This window comes from Monodelphis domestica, chromosome 5 (genome assembly GCF_027887165.1).
Source record: "Monodelphis domestica isolate mMonDom1 chromosome 5, mMonDom1.pri, whole genome shotgun sequence".
Taxonomy (NCBI): Eukaryota; Metazoa; Chordata; class Mammalia; order Didelphimorphia; family Didelphidae; genus Monodelphis; species Monodelphis domestica.
This window is the reverse complement of record NC_077231.1, coordinates 99,561,084-99,586,810: the sequence shown is the minus strand read 5'-3', so window position 1 is coordinate 99,586,810 and position 25,727 is coordinate 99,561,084. Positions and strand designations below refer to the sequence as shown.

At 46.2% G+C, this 25,727-nt stretch overlaps 1 protein-coding gene across 1 annotated transcript; it reads left to right on the top strand.

The window, feature by feature from the left end:
• The first annotated feature begins 1,964 nt into the window (after positions 1 to 1,964).
• PVALB (parvalbumin) lies at positions 1,965 to 24,962 on the top strand. Its single transcript, XM_007503428.3, has 5 exons — positions 1,965 to 2,119; positions 5,610 to 5,694; positions 7,462 to 7,594; positions 9,293 to 9,402; positions 24,737 to 24,962. Exons 2-5 carry the CDS (start codon positions 5,634 to 5,636, stop codon positions 24,763 to 24,765), a joined length of 333 nt encoding a protein of 110 aa, XP_007503490.1. The 5' UTR covers positions 1,965 to 2,119; positions 5,610 to 5,633; the 3' UTR covers positions 24,766 to 24,962.
• The last annotated feature ends 765 nt before the right edge of the window (positions 24,963 to 25,727 follow it).

Below are 25,727 nucleotides of genomic sequence, written 5' to 3'. Positions count from 1 at the left end.
CATTACCTTAGTTACATAGTAACTTAGTCATTTAACTTAGTTATTTACCTAATTTGTTTACTTCCCTTTCTACTTATTTTTACAACAGAAAATTTTGGGATTTGCTTTTGGTACAATAGCTGCCTAGGGTATACCAACCTTAAGAGAAGCCTAATTCCCAGGTTTCACCTCTCAGTTACTGCCACTGCTTCTACCGTCTGACCCAATGTGGTCAGAGTAAAGCATTGTCTAAGCTGCCATTTTCTTCTCATTCCTTCTATGTCATCCAACCTTCAGATGACTTCAGGCTTCCAAACTTTGTGCGTATTGAACCACATAGCCCATTCAGAAGTGGTTTGGTTTAGTTTTTCTGGAAGAACCATTCAGAGGTCATCACCACACTAAAAAGCCTACACACAGGCTTCTGGGAGGTGTAGTCCAGAGAGAACCATCAGAGCACACACTCCCTTTTTGCCCACATTCCTACCTAATCACTAACAACTTGGTTTATTTTCTCCTTTAAAAAGTAAAAAGTAAAGTAAAAAGTAAAAGTAAAGTTAAAAAAAGAAGAAGCTATAAAGCCTAGCTCCTCAAAAAATGCCTGCCTCCCTTCCCCACCCCTCTCTTTGTCTCTCTGTCTCTGTCTCTGTCTCTCTCTCTCTCTTTTCCCCCTTTCCTTGCCCTCTCCTTTCTCTCTCTTTCTGTCCCCCTTCTCTCCCTCTCCGTCTCCCCTCACTCCCTCCTTTCTTTTCCCCCTTCCTATTGCTTTCCCTAGAAAGACTGTAGCATCCTACTGGAACTACTGAATTTCAGGCCCCTTGGGGAAGACAACTTTTGTCTGACAAGATGGCTGTCTGATTCACTGTAAATAGGGGGACAACAGAGAGGAGAGAGCAATATCATGGCAGTCCAAGTATTTGCTGGTCACAGTTCTCCTTCACTACTTACTTGAGAGCATTCATCAAAACTCAGTCCTTGGCCTTTTCTTTACTCTCTCCTTAAGAGAACATATGTGTTTTCTGAACTTCAGAGATCCATCCCCTCCATGCTATGATACCCTAATCTGTCTCCCTATGCTTTAGCCAGCACTGTTCTTGTATCTCCAACTAGTCTTAGAATGTTAGAATTAGATGGTAAGAGGTTTTAGTCATTTCTTCTTGAACATCTCCCTCTCACATCACCCTCAATCTGAAGGCTTAACTGCAATATTAATTCACTCCAGAGTGGGATGCATAAGATCTCAAGGAAATCTAGAAACCATGTCATATAGAAATTAGTTGAAGAGGCTATGTGGACTGAGAGCCAGGTCTAGAGATGGGAGGTCCTGGATTCAAGTCTGGCCTCAGACACTTCCCAGCTTTGTGACCCTGTGCAAGTCACTTAACCCCACTGCTTAGTCCTTACTGCTCTTCTGCCTTGGAACCAATACACAGTATTATTCTAAGATGGAAATTAAAGGTTTTATGATTAAAAAAAAAGAAATTAGGTGAAGGGAACTGGGAGTACTTAGTCTGAAGAAAAGAAAACTTAAGGAGGATGGGATAATTTTCTTTAAGTTTCTTAAAAGCTGTCGCATGGAAGAGATATTAGATTTTTTCTGCTTGACCTAAAAAATCAAAATCAGAACCAAGGTATTCAGAATAAGAAAGAACTTCCTCAAATTGAGGCTTTCCAATAAGGGAATGAGCTAATGTGTGAGGCCCATCACTGGAAGTGTTCAAGCAGAAACAAGAGGACCACTTTCATAAAGTAAATTTATCCCTCAGGTAGGGGGTCAAACTAGATGACCAAGCTAGGGATTTATGGCTCTTCCATCTATAAGATTCTAGGATTCTAGGTGGGCCTTCATCTGGGCCCAAAGTTTTAGGTGCTGAAGGAAGGCAGATGCCAAGGATTATTAATAGGCCCTACTTGATCAGCCCAGAGAGGGTGAATGTGATACAGGCACCAGGCATCATGGCCCAGGAGTATCTGACACCAGTGGGGGAGGGCAAGAAGTGAGGGAGAACCACTTGCCCAAAATAGCTGGACCCCAGGAGCCTATATAGGAAGAGATCCCGCCCTGAGATTTAGCTTTCCTTGATCACCTCCTCTCTCTCACCCTCTCAGTGAGTCAGCTTGTGCACCACCCCAATCAAAGGTGAGTGGAACAAACACCAGAGACTGGAGGAAGCTATTGAAGAAGGGAAGGGGAGGATCCTGGAGGATGGGGAACCTGGATTGAGAGGATAAAGGAGTTTACCTGAATCTAGAAGAATGCAACGGCAGGGTCTCCTGGTTCAACTAGCCTAAAGAAAAACATGGGAGAAAGTAGAGGTGAAAGAAACAGAAACAAGGCAGTGTGACCCAGTGGAAAGAAGGCTAGTTGGACATCAGGAAAACCTGGGGTCCAATTGGGGTTTTACCACTAACTTATGAAGGAGCAGGGAGGTTGCTTCTTCACCTATAAAATGGGAGGGGAGGAGGTAGTGCCAAACTAGATGATTTCAAAGGTTTCTTCTTGTTCTTGACTTCTATTGTTCTATGGCCAGCTCCAAGAGGTGTATATGAAGTGGGGTGGCCCAGAGGATATAGCTAGAGAAAAGGCATAAAGCCCTAGAAAATGGCAAACTGGATGAAAAACAAGAGGAAAATATTGCTAGAGATAGGGGGATGAGTAGGGTCTTTTGGCTAATCTGTGCATCTGTGATTTTGTGGGCTAAAGTTGGCCAGAAGCTCCAGAAAGGAAGGAGTGAGTTCCAGTTGTCAGGGGCTAAAGAGTACCTCTGACCTCACCCAACTTTCCCTCCTTACCCCTTCCCCTAGATCCCCTAAAAACTCCCCGGGACTAACTCTTGGTTTCTAAATAAACTTCATGGTTTTGTGGAATAAGAGCTAGTGTAAGACTCCAAGGATGAGAGTTATAGCCATGACTATGCTGTTGACTTATTGGAAAGGCTTGAACAAGCCACTTCATCTCTTGGGTCTCAGTTTCCCCTCCTATAAAGTAAGAGAATTGGATGAAATGGCCTCTGAGATCCTCCTTTCCAGTCATAACATTCTTTGATTTTAAGTGTTGACAGAGGTAAACCTATGTGGATAAGGAGGGAGTTAAGTAGGAGTGGAGATGGGGTGGGTAGGTGACCCCCTACGCACCCCACTCTCTTGGCTCAGGTTCTCTGAGGATCCAAAGAAAGCAGGTGGAAGAAGGGACTAGAGGTGGTATTGGTAGCAGCAACGGCTGCAGAATTTGGGGGAAAGGCAGAATGCCAGGGGATATCAGGTCAAAAGCTCTAGCCTGTGCCCCATTCCTGCCAGCTGGCTGGTTGGTAGGGTCCAAAGGGGCTGACTCACCTCGAGCATGCCTGACAGGCAAGTTTGCTAAAGTTCCCAGTTGAGGGCAGCTGTCCAGTGCCCCAACATTGGCAGAGGAGAGGGGGCAGGGCCAGCAAGAGGGAGAAGCATAGGCAACTTGAGGTCTCAGTCAACCAACCACCCTTTCTCCTCCCACCACCACTTCCTGTGTTTCCTTGGCCCTTCTCATCCACTATGCTTTATCTCCCAAGGATGACTTGGGGAAAGGATGATAGAATTATGGATATAGGGATTTTAGAAGCCATCAAATTCATCTCCCTTGCTTTACAATGAAGGAAATTGAGACCCAAAGAACTCAGTGACTTATTAGTCATAACTAGAAAGTATCTGTGATGGAATTTGAACCCAGATCTCCCTGACTCCAAGCTTTGTACATTATCCATGGTGCCTCCTCAAAATATGCTAGAAGGTGTGAATGTCCCTTTTTGCTCCCTATTTTTGCTGGGAGGTTCAGCATTCAGAAAGCTGGTGGTGGAAACACCACCTGGAAAAGCTTTGAATGCAAGAGAACTAAGAAAAGAGCTGGAATGAGCCTGAGAGACCATCTATTTTTTCAAATGAGGAAACTGAGGTCAGAGAAGGGCAATAACTTGCCTAAAGCAGGTCACAAAGAGTGTTGGTAGCAGAGCCAGAACTAGGACCAAGTCTTTTCCATAGGTTTGGGGAGGAAGGGCACCCAGTTCCCAGCACTCTGAGAAACAATTCAATAAGGTCTGAAGACCATCACTCAGTGTCATTCCATAGGTCAGCAGAAGGTTTCCTGAATTGGGGGCAGTGCCTTCCACCAGCTTGAAAGGACAACTCTTTTCCAGAGAGTACTGTATTCCCAACATGCACAGTCTGCAGAGAACCCTTCCCACCCACAACCTTCCTGGTCCTGTTTCACACCAGATTGGAGGAAGGACCCTGCCTGGCCAGAAGCTGGAGATGTAGAAAGGATACAGTTGAAGTGGGAAGCCTTAAGGCTGCTCACCTGCTACATGTGCTCAGGGCCAGTGATTTCACTTGCCTTCTACCTGGGAATTCTATGATACCATGAACTTTAGTTTGCTCTTCAGTAGAAGGCTGGGACTACACCGAACCAGCTCAAAGTTTCCTTCTGTTCTAAGCCCTATCATTTGATCTTCTCTATGAGCCTCCATTGTCTTATGGATAAAAAGGGATTTGTCTTGGATGACCTCTTAATACCCTACCAGCTTTAAGTCCTTTACCAACTACCACCATCATACTTGCTGTTGGCAAGAAAAGGGATGAGGGAGCCTTCTGGGTCCTGAGGAATTAATTAGAAGCCTAAATCTAATGTTGAGGCCATCTAGTTCAACTACCTCATTTTGCAGATGAGAGGAACCTGAGAAATGGTGAGTGACTTGTCCAAGGTCACACAGGAACCTTTGCAAGAGGCAGAATTCAAAATAGGGTCCTAAGACTTCAATTTCAGCAAGCTATGTATCCACTGGGGTCAGCAGGGATTGAAGAAACAGGCCCCTATAGTGACTCTGTAGAAAGGAGTTGGGGAGTCAGGAGAGGGTTGGAGGTAATTCACTGCCCCTGATTGCCTCAGCCTGGATCCTAAGACTGGAGGGGTAAAAAAAAAAAAGTGGGATGGGTGGGGGCTCTAATGACTGTTAAAAATGCAGCACAGATTGCTGCAAGAGGGGGCAGAGGGGTGGTGTCCTCACCTTCGCCCCTCCCTGTCCCTCAACAGCAGCAAGCCTCATTTTGAGGGGGGGGGGCTGGCTCCAGGCTGGGCAGAGCAGAGCAGGGCCGGGCAAGGGGGGCTGCACAGGAGTGTAGGTGCAGGGATGGCACCCTTTCCAGGATCCAGCCCGGGCTCCTGCCTTAGCCTAGCCAGTGGGAGAGCGTATACAAGGGAGTTGAGGGGAATGGGGCTAATACAGGATGGGAGGAGGGACTTGCTGCAGTCCAAGCGTCCTCTCTGCCCACTGAGTCCAGGGACAAGGCGCCCTACGGGGTGGGCAGGGTGGTCTGTACCAGCCTGTTAAGTGCAGCACCATCTCTGTGCCCTTGACTGAGTTGTGCCCGGTGTGCCCGCCCAAACTCCCTCCAGCCCCCCAGCGAAGCCGAGAGGGGCCAGGGTGCCCCCCCATCCCGCCTCGACGCCCTGGGGATGGGCCTTGGAGCGAGCCTGGCCCGGTGCCAGCCTCCCGCCCTAGCCCTCCCCGGCGCGCGGCCCCGGCGCAGCATTGCAGCGCTGGTCATATGAGCAGGAACGCTGAGGGAGGCACTTTTTAAGCTTTTCGTACTTGCTCGCCTAGCCCGCTCCGACCCACACCGGCAGCATGTCCATCACAGACTTGCTCAGCGGAGACGACATCAAGAAGGCAGTGGCGGCCTTTGCAGGTGAGCTGCTTCTTCCCCACCCCACTCCCCATTCCTCCCACTCCACCCCACCGCCTTTCCCCCATGCCCCATCTCCTCCCCTTAGCAGTCCTCTGACCCAGCCTCAGCAGCCCCAGCAGCCCCAGCATCCTCGCCCACACATCCCGGAGATGGAGGGACCTGGGGCTTGTGGCTGAGCACTCTGGCACAGAGTCTGGTAAGGGGACTGGAGGGAGGAGGACACAGTAGTCCCCGGGACAAGGAGGACCCAGGCATCCTCAGGAGCGCGCTGGGCAGCTCCACGGGTCCTGTCTGGTAAGCTCCTCAGCCTCAGAACTTCCTCACAGGCTGGGGTAACTGAACCTCGGGTGCGTGTGCGTGTCGGTGCCGTGCCCATGCCCCAGTAAGTTCCCAGGCTAGCGCAGCGACTAGTCCAGGGCGACCCTGCTCCGGGGAAAGGGTGAGGACCTGAAGGAGTAAGGGGGGCAGGACCAAAGCTAACCAATAACCCCATCCCGGGAGGGAGTCAGCCCAGATGCAGGAGTTCAGTGGTTGCTAGGAATTTTCATCCCCACAAAAGTTCCATGGAGTCTGTCCACCCAGCCAGGGACCCAATCCCCTTCTCCTTTCTGATGGATGACTGAAGGACTACTGTTCCCTCCATTTTTTCACTCTGCATCTCTCTCCTTCAGCTCAGCTCTCAACCCAAATAGCCCTTCCTTTCCTGAGCTGGGCACCCTAAGTCTCCCAGCTGTACAGAAAAGTCCTTGGGGCTCCTCTCTGGTACCCCACCCCCAGGGCTGTCCGAGATTGGCCACTAGAGAGGTGACCTTCCCAAACTCACGGAGCTCTGAGCTGAGCTAAGACCGGGACTGTTCAGGGCCATTCTCTCTCTCAGCAGCCAAAAAGTTCAAAAAGAGGATGGAAAACAGGTTGGGGGCTTTCTCTGCCTGGTCCCCTCTTTCTCTTTGCCCCAGTACAGAAGCTCTGGCCAGCACCCTAAACCTTGTCTTTCATCCAGTTCTTCATCTGTCCTCCCCCCAAATCTTGTCTCTAAGACACACCAGCTCTAAACCCTCCCAGATACAGCCATTCGGGGTGAAGACCAAGACCAGATCATGGGCACCTTTGCCCCCAAGTCCTAGGGAAACTGCTCTTCAGCTTTCTCCTGCCTAATTCCCAGATCACAAGTATTGTCACCATCCTGATTTCTCTGGTACCTGCTAAGAAACCCTGTGAGAGCCTGGGGCAGCCCAGGCTGGGGTGCTAAGTACCCCTGGCTCTCTCTTCTCATCGTGGTCTCCTAACCTTGTTATGTGACCTTGAGAGAGCTGCTTGCCCTCTCTGTGTCTATTTTCCTTACTCCACCACAGTAGGAAAACTGAGAAGTCCTGGCTCCTTCCACCCCACCCCAAAAGAGCCGGGAATTCAGATTCAGAGGACTTGGGTTCAAATCTTGCCCCTGCCACTTAGCAGCTTGCGAGAAAGTCAGTTGACTTGATTAGATGACCTCTAAGGTTCTTTTCAGTTCTCAGGCTTTAGTTCTCTGATCTCATTAGCAGCCACTTTCTTTCTTTCTCCCCTGACTCCCGATATTTCCCAAGCCCAAACTCTCCAGGCCCCTTTCTAGTCAGGATTCCGTGCCCCGTCCCCCCTCCCAGCCTCCCCATCCATGTAGGGCGCCCTTCAGAGAGCAGTACCCATTGCCTGGGCTAGGAGACACTGCCTGCTGCAGAACACCATATGTCTCCTGCCTTCCCTCCTGATTAACTGCCCTGCTCCCTGCAGCTGCTGAATCCTTCAACCACAAGAAGTTCTTCGAGATGGTGGGCTTGAAGAAGAAGAGCAAACAGGATGTGGAGAAGGTGTTCCACATCCTAGATAAGGACAAGAGTGGCTTCATCGAGGAGGATGAGCTCAAGTGAGCCAGACCGCCCCTCCCCCACCCCACCCCCAGGCTGGGAGGCTTTGCAAGGGAGGGGAGAGGGTGGGCTGCTTCCTGGCCCCCGCCTCCCCCATCTGCAGACTTCTCAGGCAGTAATCAGCCCACAGCCACCAAGGGAGCCAGACCTAATGGACTGGGAGACAAATGATTCCTCTCCCTCTGGTCTCAGGGAAGGATGGGGTCATTGCAAGAGGGCGGGACTAACTGGGCATTTAATATTTCTAATGGAATGACGCTGTTCAATAATTAAACACTTCTGAGGGCTCTGCTCTTCCTCAGGAGAGTCAGAGAGGCAGGAGAGTCTCCCTAGAGTTCCGACTCAGTTTCACGGTCAATAGCACCCCCTCACCAAAGCTCCTTGCCACTTGCTATCTACATGACCTTGGACAAGTCACATATTGTTCTCTGAGCCTTAGTTTCCTCCCCTATAAAATGAGGGGAGTCAAGCAAGGGTCCTTCAAGCTCTACACCTATGATCCCTTGGCCACGTTCTGGCCACGGGAGCAAGTTGAAGTAGGCGGAGACTCGGAGGTTATCTGGTCTCATCCCTTGTTTTCCTACTACCTTGTAACAGAGGCTCACAGAAGACAAGTGTCCTGCACAAGGTCACACAACTAAGAAGGGAACCCAGGTCTCCCCACTCGCACAGAGCCTGGACAGCAAGGCATCTTAACCTTGGCTCCGGGAACTTGAGGCTCCTTTTCAAAATCTATTTTGATGTTAAAAAATCAATTGTCAAAAACTGTTTCCACATGAAACTGAAAAACTAAAGTGTGTGTGTAGGATAAAGCAGCTTCAAGCTCTAGCCAATGATGTACTTTGAAGCTTGGGGGAGGGGATATACCTCAATATTATGGCTTCCTTTGTAATCCTATGTTTTATTTTGTGTGCTAGGAAACGTGGTTGTGAGATGGGTGGGGTTCACCAGCTTGCCAAAAGTTCGAGATCCTTGTTCTAGAACTAGAAGGGACTTGGGAGGTCAGCTAGTTAATTAGTGCATCCATCCCCAGGCATTGGTTAAGCACCTACTGTGTGCCGAGGGCAGTGAAAGGTGATGAGGATTCATTCCACTGAAGGAAAAACCTACAATGATAAATTAACATGGAATGTGCACAAAAAATTGTCAAATGATTTCAGGGAAGTAGAGGCAACACTCCATTAGCAAGGCCCCGGCATTCCTGGGAAGATCAGCTTCTCAAACTGAGCCTTGAAGAGAGCTAGGGTTCCAGGAGGCAGAAGCAAAGAGGGAAAGTGTTGGAGAAATAAGGGAATAGCTTACACAAAGGCAATGAGGTGGAATATGGGAAATAGCAAGGAGAACAGTTTGGCTGCAGTAGAGGGTGTGAGGAGGAGCAATGGGTTGGCAGCCTAGAAAGAGAGACAGGAGCCAGCCCATATAGGGCTTTAAGTGCCAAATAGAGGAATTTGTATGTTTTTCCTGGAGACAATAGGCAATCTCAGAAGCACTAAGTCTCTCCTTTAGAGGAGAAACAAATGAATGAACAGAAAAAGGAAATGACTTACCCAGGAAATTAACTGCAGAATCAGGACTACAGCACAGGTCCTCTTGACTCCAAATCCCACATTCCTTCTACCACACCCCTCAATCTACCTGGTATACTTAGGGCCAAGTCAATCTCAGCCTGACCCTTCTCTGCCTTCTTCTTGCTTTAGATTCATTCTGAAGGGCTTTACACCAGATGGCCGAGAACTGTCTGACAAGGAAACCAAGGCACTCCTATCTGCTGGAGATAAGGACGGTGATGGCAAAATTGGGGCTGAAGGTGGGTAGTGATGGAGGGGATGGGCACCAAGCACACCGTGGGTACCCTTTTGGGAAGGAGTGGAGAAATGGTAGACAGGTCCCTGAAATAGAACGCTAAGCCTAAAGGACAGATTTTCTTGTTGTCCAGAGATCAGAGGCAGCAGAGATAACCTCTTCCCAAAGAAATAGTGGGATGCTCTGAGGGAAAAAAAGCATTGGGCACAAAGTCATATGACCTAGAACTAAGACTTGGGCCAACCTGCAAGCTCTGTGACCTTGGGCAAGTTACTTCCCCTCTCTGTCCTCAATTTTCCTACCTGTAACATAAAGGGACTGGGAAGCACTTAGGTGGCTCAGTGGATAGAGTACCAGATCTGGAGTTGGGAGGACCTGGGTTCAAGTCTGATCTCAGATACTTCCTAGCTGTGTGACCCTGGGCAAGTCACTTAACTCTTTTTTCTTAGTCCTTGCCCTTCTATTTTAGAGTTGCTACTATGACAGAAAGTAAGGGTTTAAGGGGGCAGGGGAGATTGGACTATATGGCTTCTGAGGTCACATATAGACAAACCTCACAACAACTTTATTAGGTAAGTAATGAATTATTATCCATAGTTTATGGATAAATAAATGGAGGATTACACTAGTTAAGTGACTTCCCATGGTCAAATAGCTACTAAGGATAACAGTACAGGAACTCTTGAACCCATATCTCCTGACTCCCAATTCATTGCTTTTCCCCTTACACTGTTCTGCCTCTCTTCATTGTCTCTTTTTCTGGCTCTTCATCCTAACTATTTCTATGGAAGGTCACCCTTTGCTTTGCTAGGAAATGGGAAATAAAACCTATTTTGGCTTTAGCATCCAGGCTTGGTTCCCAATAATAATACCTCTCTGCTTCAGACTCCACAGATATTCTTGCCCTCTTTCTCCAAATATCAGAGTTAAAGTAAAGAGGCATCAAGATTTACTCCCTGTAAGGGCAGCTAGCTAGTACCGTGGATAGAGCTCCAGGCCTAGAGAAAGGAGGTCCTGGGTTCAAATTTGGCCTCAGATCCTTCATATCTGTGTGACCTTAGGCAAGTCACTTAACCCTATTGCCTAACCCTTACAACTCTTTTGCCTTGGAACCAAAACCTAGCACTGATTCTAAGATGGAACATGAGGGTTGGGGCAAGTTGCTTAGCCTCAGTTTCCTCATCTGTCAAATGAGGAATCTGAACTTGATGATATCTAGGATCCCTTCTGAAATCTATGTTCCCAAGTAGAGGAACCAGCCCTAAAGAATAGCCTCAGTTTGGGTGTCCATTCTTTGATTATTTTGGTGATCAAGTTCCCTACACACTGGTATAGGCCACCATAAAAACAGATCCAGTGCCAGCATCCCAGTTCCTCCTATGTCCTAAGCTCTATCCACATCATGCTTTCTACCTCCTTCATTGGCAATCCACTTGAGTTGCTCACAAGTACTGGAGAAGGCTGGAATGGTTGACTGGGTTGATGAGTGGTTTCTGTGTACTGCCTGAGAGAACACAGAACAAGTGCTCAATCCATGCCCCCCCCCCCTTCCCTCTCTCTCTGTCCTATGCTTTGATACTAAAGACTCATTAATCATTTGGTGACCAGGGTGAAATTCTGCCTTCTGCAGCTGCTCAGGAGAATGAATCAGATATCCTGAGCAGAGAAGCTCAGAATGGTAGAGCTGGGAGGGACTTTGGAGAGCATCAGGGCCAAGCCTCACATTTTTAATTGGGAAAACAGAGACCCAGATGAAAAGAAGTGATCTACCCAAATTTACACAGCTAGAAAGCAGTAGCAGGAGGATTCAAATCCAGGTCTTTTGACTCCAAGTTAAGTCGCCTTGCAAACATAACCTGCCATTGAGAGAAGTTCAGGAGATGGAGACATTCCAGCTCCTCAAAGGGCCCTTGGACAAGTCATTGACTCTGTTTTGGCTTCAGTATCACCCTCTGTAAAATGAGAGGGTTTCTCCAATGATCTCAAAATGATGGTTCTATGACCCTAACTCCATCTTCAACTTGGTTTCCTAGAGGTAGAAGGTTCCCTAGAAGACCCTGGGAACTAGAGAATATGCTTCATATCAGGATAATATAAGGAAAAGAACACTGAACTTGGAATCAACACACCTGAGTTCAAATCCTGATCTTGCCACTTGCTATTTATGTGCCTCTATGATCTATGGCAAGCCAGTTAGCCAGTCTGACTCAGGTTACTCATCTGTAAAATAAGGAGTTGGGCTCAATGACTTTTAAGACATTTCTGGCTCTAAATCTATGGTCCTCTATTCCTGTATTACTTGACTTCTCTGAGCCTCGGTTTCCTCATACGTGAAATAAGGAGGTTGGATAAGACGGTTTCTGATGTTCCTCCTACTTCTAGATCTGTGATCCTTCCTTGAGAGCTTCCTTGAGAGGAATGAGATTTCCTCTTTTTGTATGTGTGTCAGTGCCCTTGAGAAATATCCCTCTTTTAGGAAGCAGCTGAATAGTAAGTGGAGAGAGGCCTGAACTAGGAAATAGGAGATCTTGAGTTCAAAGCTAATTGACTCTGGGGCCCTGCAGTGAAGGAACATGAAGTGACCCTAAGGCTCTTCAGCTTTCTCATCTAGAACTTCAGGGTTTTCAACTTAAATGGTCTCTGAGGCCCCATTTAGCTCCAACTTTGGGTAATTGCATAATTGATCTAGCAAGGATAAAGCTGGGCAAGAAGCAGACTAATAAATTATTCCCCACTCCACCTCTCACTAGCTAGGATTGTGACCTTGGACAGGTGGTGCCCCATCCCTTCTTCAATCCACGTCCCCATTTATCCATCAGGAGGAGGGGGCTGACCACATTGGCCCACAGAAGGTATCCATGATGCTCTGTGGTTGCCTGAAACCCATAGTCCTACAAACAATCCCTATAAATTAGGGACTCCTCTCTATTCAGTGGCCCTTCTCAGGGAACCAAAAATTATTGATAGATGTGCCTTAACAGTGAATTCCCACTGCCTGTAGGTATTGGGCATGTAGGTATTCTGAGCCCTGCTTAGGCACAGAAGGAACTGAAATATAGAGAGGGAACAGGCCCATGTTCCAGGAGGGGAAGGGTGGTCTGCAGGGGGGAAAAGTACTGGAATTGAAAGTGAGAGAATCGGATTCAAATCCTGATTTTATTGATAACTATCCTTGTGACCTTAGACAAGTCTTCTGATCTCTGAGCCTAAGTTTGCTCATCTCTAAGGCAAGGAGACTGGATGGTCTCTTACCTGTATGAGCTTTTAACATTCAATGTTCTAAAGTCCCTCCTCTCCCTGCAATTCTGTTCTAAAGGTCCTTCCAACTCTTCAAACACAGTCTGTGCTTTAAGATCCCTCCAGACTGTGGCATTCTATGTTTGAAAATCTTTCTAGCTCTGACAGATCTATTCTTCAAGCTCAGAAATTCTGTGTTCCAAGGTCCCTCCCAGATCACTTCTTGTTCCCCTCCCAGCTCTGGCCTCAGGTGCCTTCTGTCTCTAATGTTTTATGACCTAAGGCTAGAATCACAGTACTCAGCCCAGTACCCTAACCCTAGCAGCACCCAAAGCTTTCAGACCCATAGCATCTTACTCTGTTGGATAGCATCCTCCATATTTTTCACATGAGGGTCCTATGCCCAGAAGCCCAGAATCTCAAAGCTCGACTAGCCTTTTAAGAACCTCTAGTCCCCTGTGTATCTGGGAAAGCCCTCTCTCTCTCTATCATCCTTAACAAGGAGTCATTCAGCTTCTGCTTGAAGACCCCTAGGGAGATAGAACCGATTACCTCATGACTGTCTCTAGGCCTCAGTTACCACGTCTCTCAGAGATCTGGAAGATCTCTTGGCTAGCTCATTTCTAATGTCTTTCCCACTATATAAGGTATTAATTGATGCAATAATAACAACAATAACCACTAGCATTCATTCAGTGCCTCGTGCACATCAGGAATTAGGCTAAGTAATTCACAAGTATCTCATTTGATCTTCACAACAACCCTGGAAGGTAGGTACTCTTAATGAACCCATTTTACAGTTGAGGAAACTGAGATTTGCCCAGGATCATACAGCTAGTAGGTATCAGAGGCTAGATTTGAACTTAGGTCTTCCTTGACTCTCCACCAAGAACTATTGACTCTGCTACTTCACTGCCATAAGAACTAAGATCATTTTAAGGACAGCTTTTGGATAAGGGAATCTTTGAGGCCCCTTACAACACTGAGAATCTGAGAAAGGGGTTAGGAAGGAAATCCATGTGACTGAGAGTAGCAGCTAAACCCTGGAGCTAGATGAGAAAGAGCAAAGATGATAATGCTTTCTGTGAATGTTACAAAATGTAAAATGCTGCAATATACATGGAATGAGGAGAAACAGAGTCAGACAGAGACGGAGAGAGAGAGAGAGAAAGACAGAGACAGACAGAGAACAAGAACATTTACCAGGATCATAGATTTTGAGCCAGAAGCAACCTCAGATATCACCTAGGCCTGGGCTTCTGACCTGTTTTTGTGTCCTGGCCCCCTTTGCCAGGCAGCCTGGCGAAACCTATAAACCCCTTTTCAGAATTGTGCCTTCCAATAATTGAAAGAAATATTACATTTCAGTTGGAGGTCAGCGAAAGTAAGGCTGTTATTTGGCTCCCTTCCAAGCTTGTGGATCCCTGGAAATCTAGCCACAGACCCGTCAGGGGTCAAGCAGCCCCTGATCTAGTTAAAGCCTAGAACAGACTCAAGGAAACTGAGTGGTTTGTCCATGGTCATACAGATAATGAAAGTGGATTCCCATCCTTGTCCTTGGAATCTCAGCTGAGCCCTCTTTTCCGAGTACCCTGCTGCTTCTTCTTTTGTAGGCTCCCTCCCAATCACTCAGGGAGGTGGTCTGGAGTTCTTATACCCATTTGACAGATAAGGGTATGGAGATGTAGCAAAGTCAAGGGATTCTCCAAGGTCACACGGTTAAACCAGAACTGAGGCCAGAACTCGGATCCCCTGACTCCTCCATGCCTTCCACTGAGGCAGAGCCTAAATTGGAGAGTTATTAATGGATTAACAGCTCTTTCATATTCCCACGTGGATTTGCATTCAAGACATCCTGTCTCTGCACCAGAAAAGATATAGCCAAGGGAGGAAAGGAAGATGTTATTATATAACTGACCTGTGGTTCCGAAGTCCCAGAACTTAGGGCAGATGAAGGCATTTTCTCTTTTGTTATTGCTCCCCTCTCCCTCCAAATAATTAAACCACTGAAATTATTTGCCTATGGCACAAGGAGCCTCACCCATTAGAAGCCAGAACTGGCAGTTGAGGATTAGCATTCCCATTATCGTTATTTTGATCTGGCCACTGTTTGGAGTCCTTGCATTCTCCTCTTTTGCTGCTCTGGAATATCCCTTAATTGTGATGATAATAAATGACATTTTTTTAAACCCTTACCTTCTGTCTTAGAGTCAATACTTTGCATTGGTTCCAAGGCAGAAGAGTGGTAAGGGCTAGGCAATGGGGCTCAAGTGACTTGCCCAGGGTCACACAGCTAGAACACAGCAGAGGTAGGACTAGAACCCAGATCACTACTACTCCAGGAAACACACTAACCACACATATACACATTTATTCATGGAGTTTGAATTGGAAGGAACCTCAGTGGCACTTAATCCAATCCCTTCATTTTGTACATGAGAAAAAAAAGAGTTCATTTGAATCCAGGCCCTCCTGACTCCTATCCAATGCTTCTAGCTACCATACCATGGAAAGGTAGAAGGAAAATTTCAAACCCACATTCTCATCAGGGAGTTATGGGAAAATGACTAGATGTGTCCTAGGATCATCAATTTTGAGCTGGAAAGATTTCAATCCAGCCCAACCCCCCTTATTTGACAGATGAGGAAATTGAGATATGGGTACCTCACCAAGGCAACTAGTGTCAGAGGTGGGATTTGAACCCAGTCCCTCTGATTCTGGAGCCCATTCTTCTTCTGTGACAAGCTATGTAACCCTGGATTAAGAACTTTTCCTGAATCTCGTTTTCTCTGTCTGTAAAATGAGGGATTTGGTCCAGGTAATCTCTCAGGGACTTTCCAGCTATAAATTTAATCAGAGATTTCCAGCCCATGCCATCTCCTTATTGGTGAGGAAACTGAGGTTTGGAGGGCGAAGTGACTGACACCAAGGTCACCCACCAAGGCATTATATTCATATATGGCATTATATATATATATATGTATATGTATATGTATGTGGTATTGTACATGTGTATGTGTATGGGACTAGACCATATGGATATATGCATAGCATTCTATTCTAATAATATATGACTAAACTATCCACATGGCATTCTATTCTAAGCAAATAAATGTCCTACCATTTTGTAGAAGGGGGTAAAGAAAGGCAGTCTAACCCTTTCGATCAGGAGTCGTGGCTCACCAGTCCCTGGCCTCAGTCTCCACATCTCTGAGATCCAGATGCTGGGCTGGTGGCCCAGCTCAGCATCCTTGATCCCAGGGTTCTGTGGCTCAGAGGAAGAGATGACAATGAGAGATGGGCACCTTCCCAACCTCTCCCTCAAATTCCCTTCTCCTTTGAAGTTCCAGGCCATCACTTTGAGCTAATCTGCCTGTCAATAGGTTCTAAATTTGTCAGATCTGCACAGTCTGCGTGCACGAGGACAGAGAGAATTAGGCTCATTTCAGTTTCCTGAGGGACAGAGAAGGACAGAGTCTTGTGATCCTCCTCCACCGCCTTCCTTCAGGGCCTTTATTGATTGGAAGGGGAAACTGCTCCAGGAAGGAGAAGGCTCCAGGCTTTCTACAACAACCAGCAGAGTGCAGAGCAAGGCATATTGGGTATATTCTAGATGGTCAATTGTCTGCTCAATTTCCCTAAAGGAAGGTTTGCCCACAGCCTGTCATATTATAGACAAATGACCATATATAATACTTGTCCTGTACGCTTCACAGGAAAGGCAGCCAGGAGTGAGGAATTAATCCAGCTTCAGATAGGAAGCCCTGTGTTCAAATCTGTATGATGCTGGGAAAGCCACCTAATTTCTCAGTATTGCTTGGCAACTCTCAAAGACTTTCATTTGGGGCACCTGGGTGGCATAGTAGATAGAGTGCCAGGTCTGGAGCTGGGAGACTTGATTTCATATCTGGTCTCAGACACTTGCTAGCTGTGTGATCCTGGGCAAGTCACTTAACCCCCACAGCTGTCCTTTGTTAGCAGGACAGAAAGTAAGGATTGTTTTTAAGACTTTTAGTTGCAGAAAAAGGAGCTCAACCTACATTGGTCAAAAGTGTTTCTGCTGGGGGCAGCTGGGTAGCTCAGTGGATTAAGAGCCAGTCCTAGAGACGGGAGGTCCTAGGTTCAAATCTGGCCTCAGCCACTTCCTAGCTGTGTGACCCTGGGCAAGTCACTTGACCCCCATTGCCTAGCCCTTACCACTCTTCTGCCTTGGAGCCAATACACAGTATTGACTCCAAGACGGAAGGTAAGGGTTTAAAAAAAAAAGTGTTTCTGCTACCAGGGAATCAGAGGACCAAAACAACAACACCATGTTCTCTATATTATAATAAAATATGAGACAGTACTATTATTATACTGGCAATTTACATTAGAATACTGTGTACAAAACAATGTCTTTAGCATTCCCATTGGCTTAAAAAACCTTTACCTTCCATCTGAGAATCACTATTGTGTAATAGATTCAAGGCAGAAGAATGGTAAAGGCAGTGGGGGGGTAGGTGACTTGCCCAGGGTCACACAGCTAGGGAGTATCTGAGGTCACATTTGAACCCAGGACCTCCCATCTCTAGGTCTGGCTCTCCATCCACTAAGCCACCTAGCTGCACTCCCCTACCACCCCACTGACCTTTATAAACATTTTCCCAATAGAGCCCAAAGGGCAGAATGTTGGCTCCAACAGGAACCCGTGGCTCTGGATTAGAATTCAGATCCTGCCATGTGCTCCCCTAGTGGTATCGGAGTATCCCCAGACTTCTGTTTCCTTAACTATAAAATGAAAGGACTGCTCTGCCTGACCTCCAGTGTGGGTCAATGATCCATCCATACCATAGTCTAGGAGGCAGAGATTCAGACCTATGATTTCATTCAGGCAGAGAACAAACAATAAGGAAATTTGGTAACTCACCTATAACTTATAGTAGTGCCTGAGGGTGAATTTCTTTTTCCATTTTATCTTTACAACATCCCTAGGAAATAGATGCTATTATTATCCCCCTTTTCTTTTCTTTTTTCTTTAAACCCTCACCTTCTATCTTAGAATCAGTACTGTGTATTGGTTCCAAGGCAGAAGCATGGGAAGAGCTAGGCAATGGGGTTAAGTGACTTGCCCAGGGTCACACAGCTGGGAAGTATCTGAGGTCAGATTTGAACCCAGAACCTCCTGTCTCTAGGCCTGAGCCAGCCAGCTGCCCCATCCCCATTTTTCAGATAAGTTTAAGCTTAAGCAACTTACTCAGGTATCTAGAAGAATTCCACCCAGGTCTTCCGAACTCTGAAGAAGGACCCCCTCCTGTTTATACTTCTCTGACACTCCTAAGAGACAAACAGGAAAAGCTTTATTAGCTTCTTCTGTGTGACCAGGCAAGTCACTTCCACTTTCTGGGCCCCCAGAGTCCCTTTCGATTTCTGGGTTTAATCACAGTGGCTCATTAATTAAGCTTCCCCAAGTGTTTTCCTCAGAGGGATGCATGAAAGCAAGAGGCATGTCCTCATTTGACCAAGAAACCAAGGCTCAAACATTCAATGATTTGCTCAGGGTCACACAATTCATTATGAAACCAAACCTAGATGTCATTCAAAGGCCACTCATTAGCTTTTCCGCTGGGGACCAGCATGCATATGACATCGTAGGGTTTCAGAGACTTATCGAGATGAGCTTGCTTGGCCCCTATTCAGCTCCAAGAGGTGGGGACTGCAGACAGGACTCTTCATACCTTATTGTGCAAAGAAGCCAACTAAGGTTCAGAGGGATTGGACCAAGGCCTCCCAGCTATATTATTATGGGGAGAGCTCCAGCCTAGAGACAGAAAGACCTGAGGTCAAACACCACCTCAGACCCTTCCTAGCCTGGGATCTGGGATCCTGTGAGCCTCAGTTTCCTCATCTGTTAATGAGCTGGAGAAGGAGGGGACAAACCACTCCAGTATCTCCACTAATAAAACTCCAAATGGGGTCACAAAGAGTCCAACAGGGCTGAAAATCAACTAAAAACTCACAACTCTAAGTGTCCCCTGGGCCGAAAGCCCACATTTTCTGAATCCAGCACTGAGGCTCTCTCTAGCCTCTAGCAATCAATCAACAAGTGTTTATTAAGGGAACCAGGTCCTCCTGTATTATCAGTGCTGAACACACTTACGGGTGCACAGTAGGCCAGTTTGCTGGCTCACTACTCTGTGCCAGGCACTGGAGATACAAAGACAACTGTGAAACAGTGCCTGCCCTCAAGCAGTTTACAGTCTATAGCACCCACTAGTCACTGGGGACCAGGCTAAATGCCTTACAAAGACTGTCTCATTTGATTTCAATTGCAAGAATCCTTAGAGACCTACTCCCTCAATTTGCAGATGAGGAAACTGAGTTAAATGACTTGCCCAGCATCCCACAGTGTTTTGCCTCCAAGTCCAGCAGATTTCTAATATTGTATCTAATATTTCCAATAACAAAATAGCTAATATTGTATCTAATATGGCCAATAATAAAATAGATAATAACAAAATAGCTAATATTGTGTCTAATATGGCCAATAATAAAATAGATAATAACAAAATAGCTAATATTGTGTCTAATATGGCCAATAATAAAATAGATAATAACAAAATAGCTAATATTGTGTCTAATATGGCCAATAATAAAATAGATAATAACAAAATAGCTAATATTGTGTCTAATATGGCCAATAATAAAATATCTAATATTGTATCTAAAATAGCTAATATTGTATCTATCTAATAATAATAAAATATCTAGCATCTAATAATTCAGTAAAACATCTAATAAACAAATACAAAGCATTTGGGGGAACAAGGCACTAGTAGCAGGATATGGTATTTGAGCTGAATCTTGAATGAAACTAAGGGGCAGAAGTGAGGAGGGAGGAGAGCATTCTTAACCTGGGGGATGCTCTGGGCTGTGTGAGAGGCAGAAAATGGCAGGTTGTATATGAGAAACTTTAGGAAGGGCAGTTTGGCTGAACTGTAGAGTGTGTGAAGGGAAGTAATAGGGGGCTGGACATGAAGGTTGTGGCCGGGTTGGGCAAAGGTCTAAATGCCAAACTGAGGAGGCTTTCTGGATCCCAGAGGTAAGAAGGAGTGATTCATGTTTATTGTGTGGAGAGAAAGGTGCAACATAGTCAGGCTTCCCTACTAGCTCCATTCTCGGTTTCTTGAGATTCATCCACCATCCTACTTTCCTTTGACTTCAGCTTTGTCTGTATGTACCAAATACTCTACTCACTGTAGCCCACTTCCTTGAAAAGAGGGTAGACTCTATTGGCCAGCAGCTTATTGTCTATCTCCAGACAGGAAAAATTATTTGGTGATTTGATGAATTTGAGAAATTCATCAGTGCCCCCAAAATGCCGACCCAGCTCTAGCGAGAGACCAATGATTATTAGGGCATTATTGACCCGGAGGGCTCTCTCCACTGATGTGCCACAAGACTCTTCCCTTGGTTTTGTTCAATAGATGGCACATAACTTGATGGAATAGTTTTTGTGTTAGAGAAGATGCTCTGAATCCAGAAGGATTTCAATGGGCTGGGATAATGGAATGAATGTAAAACTAGGCAATTTAAAAGAGATAAATGTAAAGCCAAATGCTTAGGTCCAAAAAAACCAAATTTCTATCAGGGAGACATGACTGTGTAGAAACACAGTCTGGGAGGGGAGGCAGGGGAGCTGAGTGAAATACAACTTCAGTGTAAATCAGGCATATGGAAGCCCCCCCCCCCATATGCTAATTCCTTGTCGGATGTACTAGCATAAATTTAGTACTAGGAGCATGGAAGTGAGGGTCTCCCTGGCCTCTACCCTGCCCAGACTATGTCTAGAATATTGGGATCAGTTCAGGACACCACATTCTAGAGGTAGCATTGAGGCACTAGAGGATTTCCAGAAGGAGATGAATGGAATGACATGTCTTGGCCCCCTATCTCACATGGGTTGGTTAAATGACCTGGGGGAGTGGGAGGGAGTGTTTTTCCTGGAAAAGAGAAGATTTCAGGAAGACATGTTCACTGTAACCTTAACTTCCACCCACTTGATCTCATCCTGGCCTCTTGAGACCCCACGATGACAAACCCCCCAATTCTACTATAGTGCTAAAGATACCTCTCAGGGACTGTCCATTTCAAAGCAATCACAATTCTATCTTCTTATGGCCATCCATATCTATAGCATTGAAGACAGTGCCTTGCACATAATTGGAGCTTTACTTCAATTCAGCCAGTGGGTCTCTGTGTAGTCCATTATGCTAGGTCCCAGCATTCAGAGAGAAGGATTTCATCTGGACACCAATAATGATCACCCAAAAGAATCTCCAAATACTGTTGTGACCAGCACGTGACATAAAGGGCATGTTGGTTCCAAACCTGCCAGGAGGCCTCAGACACTCCATATGGGATGGAGGAGGGAGTGAAAGAACGCACAAAGCCAAAGCTAGGTTTTGGAGCAAGCCTTACAGCCTCCTCATTTTGGGAACTTCCAGCCTCAGCTTTTATTTGCAAGGCAACCCATTTTCTTACTAACACTGGTGAGAAGCATTGCAGTGGTTCACATCAAGGATTGGTCGATACTGTTGATACAGGTAGAACTGGGGATTAGGGGAGAGAGATGATTCTTAGAAAATGTGGCATTATATGAGCCTCGCTGAGCTCCAAGAAAAATGCCATCTCTCTAGTTAGTGTCCCTTCCCTGCTGCAAAGGCCATGGGATGTGTTGGTTTGGAGGCTGCTGGCAGGATAGGATAAGGAGAGCTGGAGTGGGCCCCTTTGGAGAAAGCCAAATTAAGCCTCATGAACCTAGCATTGACTCCCCCTCCCCGAATTCATTCTTTTATGGAAGGTTTCAGGACTGATTAACCCTGTGAGTTCCCACTATGGTCACAACAAGAAAACTGCCTTTGCTTTAACTGTCCCTTGGCCATTGCCATAAGGATCGGCTTTGACCGTATTTTTGATCTCAGGGTTGGTATGTGCTGATCTCCCCTTCAAAATACATTCTAGAAGTTGATTGAATTTGATTTCTAGGACTCTAAAATGTTGAGCTTCTAGAGACATCTGAAGTCATTCATACCAAACCCCTCATTTTTTCATCAGGAGGTGAAATGAGGTCCACAGATGGGAAGAATGCTATTAGAGATTTGGGTCAAGGACCTCAAACTCGAGCATCAGTGATAGTTCCACTGTACCACCCTCAGTAAGCCTTTATTAAGCTCTTACTATATGCCAGGCATCAGGCTAAGGAAACTATCCCTGCCCTCAAAGGAGTTCTATCTACTAGAGAAAAAATGTGGTTAGATGTCACAGAATAGAGAGCAATGTAGACTACTTATGCAAATGTTATAAAGGACCCCAGGCTCCCTTCCATCATTATCTTTTTTTAACACTTACTTTCTGTCTTAGTAACAATTCCAAGACAGAAGGACAAGCGTTAGGCAGACATGGTTAAGTAACTTGGCCAGGGTCACACATCTGGAAAATATCTGAGGCCAGATTTGAACACAGGTCCTCCCAACTCCAGGTCTCTCTCTCTATCCATTGTGCCACCTAGCTGCCCCTCTTCCATCATTCTCAAAGGGAGTGCTGAGCTGCCAAATGAAATGTTCTGGGATGGGTGAATGTATATTGCCAGTGGTGATGGCAGACAACAAAGGCTTTCTGGAGGATGTAAGGTTTTCAAGTACAAGTAGCAATTCAGTAGGAGAGGAGGTAAGAAGGTGGATGGGAGATAGGGAATACTTCAGGCTATGGAACGCACTGGAGAGACTCCAGAGACCCTCCAGAGACTGACTCAAGCCGAAGACACTGATGTTCAGAGGGCAATCATGGAATTATAGTGGATAGGATCAGAGAGCTAGAGCTGGAAAAGATGCCATCTCCTAGGCCATCTAATCTGAATTTCGTTTTACAATTGAGGCCCATCCAGAGAAAGGTGACTTGCCCACTCTCACATATGAGCATCGATTTAGAGATGAAAAAGTCCTCAGAACCAGTCCGACCTCCTCCTTTTACAGATGAGGAAACTAAGTTCCCTTGCCCCTAGTAATGAAGTCACCATGGATAGCCCTGATATGCATACAGCTACACAAAAGGGAATGGACAATATTGCCATGGAGGAAGAATGTAAAAGGGAAGAGAGCTAAGAAGAGAAACTCACCCTAAAGGGTCGAGGAAAAGGCTCAGAATCAATTAAGGTGACAGGAGGAGAAATTAGAGAGAGAACTATAAAGTATGGCATCTCCAAAACCAAGAGAGGTGGGGGATGAAGGGAGCCAACAATTTCCAATGCTGCATAGGGGTTAAGAAGGATGAGGTCTCTTTTTTAAGGCCACTGGATTTGGCAACTGGAAAAGTATTGGTGATCTTAAAGAGAGCAGACCTGGGGAAGGACAAGGACAAAAGTACCATAGAAAGTGTTGGCTCTGGAGTCAGACAGCCTGGGTTTGAATCTTCCCTATCCCTTTTTGTTGATTGTGTGACCTTGGCTCTCTAGTTTTCAGTGTCCTCATCAATAAAAAATGAAAATGGGAACTCAAAGACTTCAAGACCCCCTCCAGTTGGAAATCTATGATCCCATGATCCCTCCTGTCCCTATCCCTCAGCCTCAGGCTTGAAATGACTTTGTTGTGTTGTAGGCTAGAGAGTTAGGAAGAAAGGGAAACTCAAGGAGAATAGAGCTGCAACAAGATTTCGTGAATCTCTGCATTCATTGGATGCCAGGAGGTGCCCAGTCTGTGCCAGGCCTGGTGAAGAATGCAAAGAAATCTAAGGTCCAGTCTTTGCCCTCTAGGAATTTACAACCTGATTAGGGAGTCATGAAGTAAACATAATAAAAATCAAATAGCAAGTTAAGAGTTAAGGAGCCAGGCAAGGTGACAGCTTCAGAGACATCATGATGCAGCAGATGTCTGCTGCGTGCCAAGTGAGCGACAGGCGATCGTTGCTATGCACTAAGAGGAGAGAGAGGTCACAAGGTACAGAATGGTCAAGGATAGCTTCTTGAGAGAGGCAGGGACCTTGGAGCTTTAGAAGGATAAAAGAGAGCTCAGCTTTCACCAGGATCAAACCCCTCATTTTGCAAATGGGGAAACTGATTCCAAAGATGCCAAACAACTTGCTCAAGGTCACTCAGTGTTATGTGACTCAAAGCCAGGTCACCTGTCCCTTGCCAAGTTGAACATAGAATTTTAGAAAAAGCCCTTCTAGACCATTGAGTCCAACCATATTTCATTTATAGATGTTATTTCTATATTATAGATGACAAAATGGCAGCCTAGATTGATGAACCAATCTGCCAAAGGTCACATAGATTGTAAGCAGCAGAGCTAGCATTTGTTCAAGGGATCATAAACACATAGATTTAGAGCTAGAAGAGACCATAATCCAACCCTCTCATTTTATACAGAAGGAAACTGAGGCCGGGGAGAAGTGGTATGCCTGAGATCACACAGGTCCAGATTTGTCAGAAAATCATTGATATAGGGGGCAGATAGGTGGTTCAGTAGCTTGAGAGCCAGGCCTAGAGATAGGAGGTCCTGGGTTCAAATTCAGCCTCAGACACTTCCTATATGTGAGACCTTGGACAAGTCACTTACCCTCCATTGCCCAGCCCTTACCATTCTTCTGCCTTGGAACTAATACACAATATTGATTGTAAGATGGATGGTAAGGGTTTAAAGAAGAAGAAAATCATTAGCCTAGAGTCAGACCTCAGAGATCCATTAGTCCAGCCCCCTCAAAACATGGTCTCAGAAAGGTCATTTACCGAAGGTCACACAGGTAGAGCTAGGATTTGAACTCAGTTCCTCTGACTCCCAACCCAGTGCTCTTCCCTCTATATGTCACTATACCAATTCCTGAGCTAGATTCTGAGATTTGAACTTATATTTGAGGGGCACTTGCCACCAACTTATTTCAGCAGAAAGGCTCCCTGGCCCCCAGGACTGGTCCAGGGCTGCCCCTGGGTTTGTGAGCAGCAGCATGCATGTAGCAGGAGCATCAGGCAATTGGCTAGGACCTAAGCAGCTGCCCTGCCCCTGCCTGGGATTCATTTCTCCTCCATCTCTCCTTTGCCCTCTCCCCATTGACTTTGTTGCTTCTTGCAGAATTCACAACTATGGTGGCTGAATCATAAACGGCTCTGACCACCCCAGGCCCTCCGACTGCCCCTGAACGACCGGATTCCAGTCGCCTCCTGCCGACCTCCTTGGTTTCTCTCCTTTTTATTTATGCTATTTTTTACTCCAACTGTTCCCTTCAGCCCTGTAACTCTATCACTACTCTGGAAAACGCTGGTAGAAACAATAAAGGTCAAATCCACCTGACTCTTGACACTGAGGAGTCAACCCTCTTTTGCTTGCCATACAAAGGGTTTGGTTTGGGCTTGGAAAGGGAAGAATGGGGGGGGGGAGGTGAGGGGGTGAGTGGAGGATGAGGAGTGGTCAGGGAAGGCAAGACTCACTGTCAAAACAACTCCCCATTTTACAGGTGAGTAACTTGAGACCTAGAAAGGGGAAGTGACTTCTCAAGGACTCAAGCTGTTTTTACGTGTCAAAGCTGGGATTCTGGTCCAAGTCTTCTCTCTTAGAAGATGTTAATCTGAAAGAAACTTTAGAAATCATTTAAGCCTGTGGTAAAGAGGAAAGAGCTATTTGGAATCAAGACATGGCATGTTCAAATCCTCACCTGGCCCCTTTCTACCCATGTGTCTCTCTGCCAGTTCCTTCACCTCCCTGGCCCTTCATCTACTCATTTGTAAAATTAGAAGATCAGGCTAGATGACCCTTTGAGTGTCTTCCAGCTCAAAATCTATGATCCTGTGAAATCTGTAATTTCTCTGGGTCTCAGTCTTCTCATCTGTAAAGTGAAAGAGTTGGGGCAGCTGGGTGGCTCAGTGGATTGAGAGCCAGGCCTAGAGACAGGGGTCCTGGGTTCAAATCTGAACTCAGACACTTTCTAGCTGTGTGACCCTGGGCAAGTCACTTAACCTCCATTGCCTAGCCCTTACTGCTCTTCTGCCTTGGAGCCAATACACAGGACTGATTCCAAGACAAGGTGAGGGTTTAAAAAAAAGAAAGTGAAAGAGTTGGAGTAGAT

Coding starts and splice junctions, on each gene's coding strand:
- PVALB (XM_007503428.3), top strand. CDS start 5,634: ATGTCCATCACAGACTTGCTCAGCGGAGACGACATCAAGAAGGCAGTG. Junction 7,595..9,292: donor ATCGAGGAGGATGAGCTCAA/GTGAGCCAGACC, acceptor TTCTTGCTTTAG/ATTCATTCTGAAGGGCTTTA. Junction 9,403..24,736: donor TGGCAAAATTGGGGCTGAAG/GTGGGTAGTGAT, acceptor TGCTTCTTGCAG/AATTCACAACTATGGTGGCT.